The 10,813-nt window shown below is 46.9% G+C and overlaps 1 protein-coding gene across 27 annotated transcripts in view; it reads left to right on the forward strand.

Moving 5' to 3' along the window:
* The window catches only part of SVIL (supervillin), a 234,045-nt gene extending 223,532 nt beyond the window's left edge, over positions 1–10,513 (forward strand). For 26 of the 27 annotated variants that reach the window (XM_045061074.1, XM_045061078.1, XM_045061072.1 and 23 more), the window contains 7 exons: positions 390–597; positions 1,952–2,085; positions 3,794–3,949; positions 5,537–5,680; positions 6,714–6,838; positions 9,245–9,400; positions 9,498–10,513. In XM_045061074.1, coding sequence (XP_044917009.1) covers positions 390–597; positions 1,952–2,085; positions 3,794–3,949; positions 5,537–5,680; positions 6,714–6,838; positions 9,245–9,400; positions 9,498–9,584 — 1,010 coding nt within the window. In that variant the 3' untranslated portion in view covers positions 9,585–10,513. Of the gene's footprint in view, positions 1–389; positions 598–1,077; positions 1,217–1,951; positions 2,086–3,793; positions 3,950–5,536; positions 5,681–6,713; positions 6,839–9,244; positions 9,401–9,497 lie in introns of those variants that run through there. The other variant, XM_045061080.1, reaches the window with a different exon arrangement.
* Positions 10,514–10,813: the final 300 nt, after the last annotated feature.

A 10,813-nucleotide genomic window follows, 5' to 3' on the forward strand; every position in this document is an offset into this window, starting at 1 on the left:
ATTATAAATTGGATGCTGGCCAACAAAAATCTCTTAATTTATAGAATAGATTTATAAAAAAAAATAAAATAAAAAGAATTCTTAGCTTCAGAGCCTCTCAAAATATGCCTGTTATGTGATTTACCTGAGTATTTATAAGATACTCAGTATTTGTAAGTATTTGTAAATACCTGAGTATTTACAAAAATGGGTTTTCTACTTCACGAACCTGCTTCTAACTCCAAAAGGATGTGCTTTCTGGGCCAGCAGCGAGCTGGCCGCCACTCCGCCTGAGCCCCCCACCCCCACCCCCAAGTCACAGGATGGGCCTGGGTGGGCCCAGGGTGGGTGGTGTTGGCGGGCCCCGGGCGGCACACATCCTAACTCTGTGCCGCTGCTGCCCCCTGCAGGCGAGTGGAGGCTGTACTGTGTGCGCGGAGAAGTGCCTGTGGAAGGGAATTTGCTGGAAGTGGCCTGTCACTGTAGTAGCCTGAGGTCCAGGACTTCCATGGTTGTCCTCAACGTAAATAAAGCCCTCATTTACTTGTGGCACGGATGCAAAGCCCAAGCCCACACGAAGGAGGTCGGAAGGACCGCAGCAAATAAAATCAAAGAACAGTGAGTGTTGTGTGTGAGGGCATCTCCCAGAAGGGGCTTCCCCGTGGGACGCCGGCTGAGGCGGGAAGGATCCCCAGGGTCGCCAGTAGAAGCCCGGGTGTACTTCAAGTGACTTCAGCAGGGGGTGGGTATGAACGTGGTTGGGGGCCTCTGACATGCCAAGTGGCCGTGACACACATCTCGCTTCAAGCTGCCCGCGGGAGGGCTTCCCCCACCTTCTGAGGATGTACCTGCCTCGATGAAAGGCAGAGTGAGGAGGGAGGGAAGTGCCCCCAACGAGTGCCGTCATTTCTTTCACGGGTATGATTTTGAATTAAAAGCCTGGAGGCCTTTGGTATTTGAAGAGAGCAAATTTCAAATATCGTTTAGGGGTTCAACATTTCAGTTTTGCCAGAGCAGTGGAAAGTTAGGAAGCGTTTAGCTAAAGAAAAGTCTGGGAGACCACCAACTGTGTCAGACTATAAGATGTCCCCTTTCCAGAGGACAACCGTATGCCTGCATTTGCCCCTGAGTCGCTGGACCGCCAGCTAGGCAGGGGATGCCTGGCGTTTCCTCAGGCTGTCACCTGGGAGGACACTGGTAACATGTGAACAGTAGAAGCGAAGCGTTTCCAGGGCCACGGCATGCCACCGAAGGGTAATCTGGTCAAATCCGTTCTCTGGGCACCACAGCGGTGCGGGGCGGGCATCCTTCCCCTGGGATGGCTCTCGAACCTACCGCACCGAGGAGAGGGCGGAGAGAACGCAGGCCAGTGCCCTGTCAACAGGCAGACGGCCGGGAAGCAAAACGTCTCATCTCGAAACGCTGTTCTGTGTGCCAGCGAGTGGGGAGGGGTGATGGCTGACCTTCGGCGAGGTATCCAAAGGCATCACTGGCCCGCTGGATTTTCCCCTTGGACCACTGGGAAAAAACAGAACGATGAACTCATTCGCTCTGCAGGTATTCACTGATCACGTACTTGGTGCCAAGCACAGATTTAGGGGCCAGGGTCTTGCAAGTGAACTAACCTAAGTCTCCGTCCCCATGACGCTTATGTTCTAGCAAGAGAGGACAAGGAATAGTTAATATGTATGTTGTATATAAAAACGTGATCACTTTCATTGCAACTTGTATGTAATTATACATTCTTCTCTAAGGGCCAAGCCAGTCCCTCTCATTGGCCCCCCCCCCCCACCACACACACACACACATTCATAAACCACGGAGCATGTTTTAATTCATTAGTAAGAATTATTTTAGGAAGAAGAGAGATGGTGAACTGATCTGCAGATTTAGTCTTGAATAATTCCATACTGCCAACACTTCCAGGCTTGAAACAAACAAACAAACAAACTACTGGATTTTCTCCGTGCAGATGTCCCCTGGAAGCCGGACTGCATAGTAGCAGTAAAGTGACAATACATGAGTGCGATGAAGGATCGGAGCCCCTGGGATTCTGGGACGCTTTAGGAAGGAGAGACAGGAAAGCCTACGACTGCATGCTTCAAGGTAATCCAACATTCCGTAGCTTTCCATCACTAATTTCGTCAGTACATATTTACTGAGCACATACTATGCACAACACCCAGTGAATCACACCTAGGCTAGGTCCTCCCAGGCCTACAATGCAGTAAGGGAGCTAAATAATACACAGCTAAGCATAATGCCAAATAAAACTTTGGTGTGTCACGAAAGAGGTACGAATGAAGGAAGCTGAGAGTTAAAAGAAAGAGTAGTTGCACCAGGAAAATCACACGACATTTACACAGAGCCTCAGAGGGAAGCATGACCTGAAGAGACGGAGGGAGAGAAGCGAATTCCAGGAAACCAGAGGGACAGTGACACAACGTGACCCTATGGCACGAGACGCTTTCGGTCTGGCCAGCATCCTGTGTGCAGGGACCTAACAGAGTTCAGATTAGAGAATAGGTCGGTTTTGTATTAAATACACAAAACACAGATCAACTTAACGTACAGATTAACACAGAGGGAAAGCTAACAAGTATTAGGCAGGTTAGGATGAGACAGACACCGCCTAAGCACCTGATCTGCCTTAACTCAACGCTCACCACCTAACGCCACCGTGTTTGTTCTGATGAGGAAACTGAGGCACAGCGAACTTCATCAGCTTGCCCAAGGTTGGACCACAGTGGGGTATACTCATCTCAGTTTTCCTGAACTTTTACAGAGTTTTTCTTAATAATGCATATTGGTGATGGAAAATGTTTGAAAGTACAGAGAGGTTGAAAAAGAAACTAAGTCCCTTATGATCTTCTCTCTCAAAGATAACTAGAATCAACATTTCTCTCTGGGATCCATACACATCTATATTAAAGGAAATTTTGGACAGCAGTACACAGTTTTGTAACCCGATTTTTCCCTTTATTATGAACAGTTGCTCAAGTTGTTAATATCTAGACTTCTCTGGCCGCAGGGCATTCCATGAATATGCTATATGCCATTTTCTATTTAACCTGTCTCTTTTGGTTGGAGAGAGGTTTCCGATTTTTCCCTATTACACAATAGAGATGTGAATAAATTTAAACCAAGTACGTGTATTTGCTTCTAGTTAAATTCCTAGATACAGAAGTGCTGTGGTAAAGGTAGAAAAGATTCAGGGTACAGCTCAACAAGGGTGCCCCCGAACACGGACACCAATCTCCATATTCACCCGGCAATATACATCAGAGAGTGTGCATTCCCCCGTGGACTTTGCCTTTTCCTCTTTGCCAAAATGGGGGGTGGGGGGGGAGACTGCTACCTAAGCACTATTTTAACTAATGGTTTAAATTGGAAGTACTGTTAAATGCTTAGGTATTTTTTTAAATTATTTGTATTTCTACTTTGGTGAATGTTTTCATTTCTGCCTTTTTGTACATTTTTACTGAGACGTTTATCTTTATTCTTTTATATACCAAGGGCACGAACCAGTTTCCACATTTCTCACTTTGTCACTTGCCTTTTTGTTTGGTTTGGGGCTTTTTTGCAATGAAAGTGTTCATTTTTGTACTGTCAGTGCAGAAATCCCCTGTCCCTCCATTCCTCCTTTTATAGTTATGATTAAGGAGACCTTCCCCACCTCCAAGGTCAGATAAATTTTACCTATTTTCGCACGAAGTTTTGGGGTTATTTCATGTCTTACGGTCGCTCTCCCATCCATCTGGGATTTCCTTTGATGCATATCGTGTCCTCAGCTCTGTTCTCTTTTCTTTCAAAGATCCTGGAAATTTTAACTTCACACCCCGCCTGTTCATCCTCAGCAGTTCCTCTGGTGACTTCTCAGCCACAGAATTCATGTATCCCGCCCGAGACCCCTCTGTGGTCAATTCTATGCCCTTCCTGCAGGAAGATCTGTACAGCGCGCCACAGCCAGGTACGGCCCGCGGAAGGGGTCATCGTGCCGAGCCACAGAACATACACCTTCCAGACGGCCTTTTTACTCTACTTGCATATTGACTAAACGGTTTTTATTTGCCAAGTGCCCTGGCGGGTAACTTTCTTATGTTATCTCACACTCACACCTACCCCAAAAGGAAGGGAACATCAGCCGTACGTTACAGTCTAAGAAACCGAGGCCCAGGTACTTAACTCGCCCAGGTAGGCTGAGCACAACCGTGTCAGGCCTAGAATCTCAGCTCTTCTCCCAGACTCCCCTCAGTCTTGTGGCTTCGTGGCCCACAGTTGGCCTCCCCTGCTCCGGGCATCATGTTTTCCGTTCGAGACACAAAGAAAGGGTTGGGAAAAGGGCAGTGATGGCCGTGTCTCTCCCTTGTATTGGATAAAGCAAAAGCTTTCCCAGAAGCCCCCAGCTGACTTCTGCTCACATCCCGTTGGCCAGAGCTCTGTCACGTGAACACCCTCCACTACCGGGGAGCCTGGGAGAGCAAGTGGCAGGGGCGGCAAGGGGTTGGGAGTATGTGTTGAATCAGCCAAAGAACGGTGTCTGCCTTAGCCAAGGCTGCACGGCAGGGCTGTGGTTCCCACCCATGTTTTCTGACTCCGCGGTCAAGGCTGTATCCACTTGGCCCCCACCTCGCGACAGAACCGGTTGTGTGCCCTTGTGCTGGTTGGGACAGTCACCGTCACCAGAGACTGGGCTGTACGGACCCGGCCAGACTCCTGCAGTCGAGTCTGAGCCCTTGTGCCCTCTCCCCTCAGCCACAACCTCTCATTAACCCGGCCCAGCTCCCCACCTTAAAAGCTCAACAGCTGGCCCACGGGTCATACTGCGGGAAATACTAGCAAGTTCCTTCAAAGGGAGGCCGCTACCCACCCTCTTCACTCTATGCCTCAGGGTGGGTTACCAACCTCTTCTGGGCTTTTCAAATGTGTGGTGTGCGTGGAATTCTGAAACACGGGCTAGGAAAGGACGCGGGGCAGGCGGACCGAGCAGGTGTGAGAGCCCCTCTGCCACATGGAATACGAGTCGGGCTGACGGTGTGTTAGAACACGTCTGCTCCTTCAAGCCCTATTCTCTCACCGAGAACCAGGAACTTAGTCACCTAGGAAGCAATCGCATGTGGGATACGCACATCAGTGACCTGTAGGGCAAGGGGGGTGTACTGTCCAGTTTTTAATATGCTCTTTGGAGAGAAATGCTGCTTACAGCCCCTCGCGGGTGCGTTATCCCTCCCCTCAGCATGCTGCCAGTTCTCAGAAGGGCTGCCGGCGGGCCGGCTACTGAGGAGGGGCAAAGGGAGAGAGAGTGTGGGGACAGGAAGGGAAAAGAGGCCGGCATCACAGATGCCACCTCTCTCTGCCCAGAGGCCTTAACTGACTGTATGCTCAAAGGGCTGAGGCGTCGTGGACACCCCGCCTTTGGCCCCGCCAAGGGGATTCTGCACCCCCTCCCTCTGACAAAAGCAGCCTGGAGGGAAGCATCCATTAGGTTTGGGGAAGAGTGCCCTGGAAGCATCCACGGAGAAGCCCCTGATTGTCTTGTCTGCCCTTGCCCTTACAGCACTCTTCCTTGTTGACAATCACCATGAGGTGTACCTCTGGCAGGGCTGGTGGCCCATCGAGAACAAGATCACGGGTTCCGCCCGCATTCGCTGGGCCTCCGACCGCAAGAGTGCCATGGAGACCGTGCTCCAGTACTGCAAAGGTGAGGCGACGGTGCCAGTGGGCAGGCCTGGGGCCCTCGGCTCTGCGACAGGCTTCATCCACCCCGGCAGGATCGCAGACCAGTGTTTTCCTTCCTGCGTGTGCCGGCCAACCTTGATAAAGCCGGCAAGCAGTGATGAAACCAAGTTTTTTTTTTTTGAGGCTTCTTAATCTTGAGATTAATGCATTCTTGACTGTCACCATGAATGGGAATTCATTTTTCTCTTTTACATTACTGGGCCGTCTGAGTCGCTACCCTCAAGATTTAAGGCTGTATCATGGAATGCCCTGGAGGGGTCGGAACCCTTTTGCATTCTGGTGTAATCATGCTGGGGGCCTCCTCCTGCGCATAGCCGCCCACTGTCCAGAGTGGAAAACTCGCCTAAATGGGCTGGAAAGCCAATGACAACCTTTTGGTCATTCGTTATTATCTTTAGTGTGATATCTAAAAAAGAAAGATCTACTGTGAACTCATGGCTTTTAACTATACCATCCGCCAAAAATTTATAGAATTTTATGTAAAACAAGTAATTAATTTCTTATCTTAATTTCTAAGGTTTCATGGATTAGTTTCATTGAGTTCATACAGTTGATTCTCTCTTGAAAAGCTCGTCAGTAACAAGTAACAAATTCCCACCAAATGTTTAAAGTAGAGAGGTTTAGAAAATGCTGTTTAACTCACATTGAACTTCACGCTGCCTTAGGAAGTCAGAGGAATACTTCTACAGGTGAATGCAAGAGGAAAAAATCTCTTGCCCAGGAGCCATGGAGAGAGGCTTTCTCAGATCCAGAGACGTGGAAGCATTTTGCTAGAGTCAGGTCACTTACATGCAGTGTTACGCATCCTTGTATGCATAAACTTAACATTTTGTATAAATACCATCCATGCGTTATTATGAACTACTGACAACTTGCACTCTAACCATAAGTCAAGAGATCCAAATGAAGAAAAGATTTCAAGGGAAATCAGAGAAAGACCGGGTCTTTGGACCCATACCCCGGGTGTCCTGATGTTGCCCTCTGTGTACCTACAGGAAAAAATATCAAGAGGCCGCCCCCCAAGTCTTACCTTATCCACGCTGGTCTGGAGCCCCTGACGTTCACCAATATGTTCCCCAGCTGGGAGCACAGAGAGGACATTGCTGAAATCACAGAAATGGTGAGTGTGGTTTGCTTCCCCCTGAAGGTGGCTCCACACCTTTCAGATAGTGAGTCGACTGTACCTTGGGAAGAAGCATCCCAATGGCATTTTCTAAGTGATAAAATGTTGTTGTTGTTGTTGTTTTCTTTTACAACATGTTAGCAAGTCTATATAGAATTAGCTTAGGAAATGGAAAAATCATTTGAACTATTTTGGTATTCTTCTACACCTGGTGTTCAAGTTAAACAGCTTAAAAGCAAAGGTGAACTTAATTACTCTGAAGAATATACAGAAATAAAAGCTGCCCTGTCTTCATTCTGTTTGCTAAAATTCTGTTGCTTTTCAAGGTCCGCGTAAGGCACAACAAAATCCTCTGGCTTCAGACATTGACCTTGTGTTTGAGGAGACACAAAATAAATCTGTGATGGATTATTCACAGATCAAAGTACGAAGCGAATGAATGTATCGTGAGTCACTCCTGATTAGGAGTGTGAATAGCTCATTAATAGTATTTCATGAGACCAGTTGGTATTAGCCCATGAAGCATTTATCATAACCTTTATTTACTAAAGCATATGATTAACCAGAAGAACATTATAATTTCCAACCACATAGGAAAAAAAAAAGCTTATTACAGCTGTGTAGAATTTCTTTAAGTCATGAGTTTTTAACATTGTGAAGGAAATAGGTTTGTTCCATTTCAATTTTCTTACTATGTCAGAGAGCTGCTTTTCCAGAAGAGATGACATGGGTATTTTACGGGAGGTCCGAACACGTTTAAACAAAAAGAGTTCGCTGCTGCTTAACAGTGGATGCGCAGCGCAAATGCCTGTTTAATGCCAGCATCGCTGCCGAGACTCACATCTCTCTGTAAGCCAGTGGGCTTGGTCCACGCAGGGAGGAGCCCGATAGGGCTCTGTTTACAATAAACACGCAGTCGTGCCTGGGGGTGCAGCGCCCCGCACAAGTACCTCCTCCTGCAGTGTGAGTTCAAGGCTGTAATTACCGCTGTGTCCTGCTTCCACCGTGCATGCCCAGGCAGCAGTGGCCTGGGAGCATCTCGCGCAGGCTGGCGGGCTTCCGGCCAGTGAGGTCGGGCTTTCCACGCCAAGTTGTGGCAATAACACAATCACTGAGCGCTCACCGTGGGCCAGGCATGGCTCCGAGCCCTTTATGTGTATTTTCTCCCTTATTTTTACAACAGTCTATTAAGATTCATCTTCGTGTATCTCCGTTTTCCCAGGGAAGGAGCTGAGACACAGACACCTGAAGTAGCTTGTCCCGGGTCTTAGGTGCAGGATTGCTCCAAACCCACTCTGTGACCACTAGTCTTGACCATCATTGATGAATTTGGCAACCCTGTTAGTCATTCATTCCTGCCACTCAAAAGGAGGGCAGTGATCTGGCTTCCAGGTTTAACAGAGGAAGAGAATTTACCTGTAGTAACCAGTTCAGTGTAAATGCACACAGAGTGGTTTTTGTTTGTCTGAAGTCTGGATTCAGCAGCATATCCTGGACGCATTTTCTTACCTTTTTCTATTATGGATTAAGAAACAGGGCTCAAGGGGGCAGCATGAATCCTCATAAGGTTATTTTAAAATACTTTTAAACAAATTCCATTATCTGAATGCTTCTAGTGTTTAGAGTTCAGATTTTTTTTTTTCAACGTTTATTTATTTTTGGGATAGAGAGAGATAGAGCATGAACAGGGGAGGGGCAGAGAGAGAGGGAGACACAGAACCGGAAACAGGCTCCAGGCTCTGAGCCATCAGCCCAGAGCCTGACGCAGGGCTCGAACTCACGGACCGCGAGATCGTGACCTGGCTGAAGTCGGACGCTTAACCGACTGCGCCACCCAGGCGTCCCTAGAGTTCAGATTTAATAATCTTTTTTTTATTAAAAAAATTTTTTTTAACGTTTATTTATTTTTGAGACAGAGAGAGACAGAGCATGAATGGGGGACAGTCAGAGAGAGAGGGAGACACAGAATCCGAAACAGGCTCCAGGCTCTGAGCAGTCAGCACAGAGCCTGACGCAGGGCTTGAACTCACAGACTGCGAGATCATGACCTGAGCCAAAGTCGGACGCTTAACCAACTGAGCCACCCAGGCGCCCCGAGAGTTCAGATTTAATAATCTTAAGCCATAATTCACTCACGTGATACTCCCTTTTGTCCAAGGCAGGATTTATTTGGTGAGGTGGGAAGACATGGAAAGGAGAATTGTGGGGCTTTGGGCAATCCCTTTCCATTTCAGAGCCTGCTTCCCCTTGAGCGACCCCACCCCCACCCCCCCGGCTAGGCACAGACTAGACAGGGTCCGGCGAGGGCACAGACGGGACAGGGTCGTGTATTTGCAGGCGCGTGACAAAACACTGGTGCAGGTGCAGGACACGAAGCTCTCTCTGCTCCCTCCTCTTCTCTAGGATACGGAAGTTTCGAATCAGATCACCCTTGTGGAAGATGTCTTAGCCAAGCTTTGTAAAACCATTTATCCGCTGGCCGATCTGCTAGCCAGGCCACTGCCCGAGGGAGTTGATCCGCTGAAGCTTGAGATTTATCTCACTGACGAAGACTTTGAGGTAAGCATTTCTTCGTGTGGGATGGCGTTTAAGCGACACATTGGCTTGGATGGGAGTCCTCTCACTCACCCACTGGGCGTCTCCCCCAATTTTGCAGTTTGCACTAGACATGACCAGAGAAGAATACAACGCACTGCCCGCCTGGAAGCAGGTGAACCTGAAGAAAGCAAAAGGTCTGTTCTGAGCGGGAGAGATGGCTAGAAGAATCTGCCGTCACTTTCGATACCCTTGGACCAGGAAAATGGCAAATTTTTTTTTTTTTCGGACTGGTATTTAAAAAAAAAACACAAAAAAGATTTTTTTCATCAGAGTTTTTAAAACCTGAAGTTACTAGCTCTACTGCGTGTCCTGGATTTGTGTATTTTGTAAATGTTTCAGCGAACCCTTTGGAAACTCTCTTTCCACGACTCAGCAGGTCATGTTAATAAAGGTGTCCCCGTGTGCACTTAAGTAGCTGTTTCTCAGCAGCTGCTCTCGCACTGCCCTCCTGTTCCAGCTGAGCGTTGCCTACTCTTTTTTCTGAAGCAGTTCTCTTCATAAAGTGTTATTTTGATAGGTTGTGGATTCTAAAATATATATATTTATATAAACACCATATAAATCAAATACGTATTTAACAAAGCAATATTACTCGATTCACTTTTAAGATTTGTTTTCCTTTTGGTGTCAAAATAATATGAAAAGGTAGATGGAATTGCTTCTGTGGAATCAGCTCTGGCACCCTTCTGTATCTTCACACACAGTTCGGAAATGTCTCCTCGGCCTTAGGTCTGACTTGTTCTGAGTGCTGCTTCCGGTGCTAAAATGAACAGAGACATTTGTACTTCCTGGCACGGGCTCTAAAGAATCTGTGCGAATCCACCTTTCAACCTTAATATCTTCCCTGAAATGTATAGTGCCTTGTTTTTATGTACAGTTTATATACAGAAAAGTTTGCTCTGCGTTTTTTGATGATGGTTTGGAACGTTATCTCCAATTTTACTCTAAAAAAACGGTAGAAATGAAAAAAAAACATCTCAAATTTCTAAAACCTGTTGTAAACATTAAACATGCCATTTTGTGATACAGGGCTCCAAAATAAAAGCTTCAGGAATAAACACAATAATTGATTCACATCGAATCCCAAGCATGTTCCTTTCTGCAAAACGTTCTGTTTGTTCATGTCAACCCAGTATCAATACTTGGCCGTTAAATATTAACTGCTAAAACTTTAGGGCAAGATTTTATGTAGGGTTGTATAACTAAATAGACATTTGACCCATAATATTAGTTCTGAGCACTATATTATAGACATATATTTGCAAATCATCATTCAACAGAAGCTTTTTACCCTAAAATGATCTCTGCATCTCATACTGAGGATCTCAGTGCCTTTTTAAGAATATTGAATACAAGGCGCCTGGGTGGCTCAGT

Source organism: Felis catus, chromosome B4 (assembly GCF_018350175.1).
Source record: "Felis catus isolate Fca126 chromosome B4, F.catus_Fca126_mat1.0, whole genome shotgun sequence".
Taxonomy (NCBI): domain Eukaryota; kingdom Metazoa; phylum Chordata; class Mammalia; order Carnivora; family Felidae; genus Felis; species Felis catus.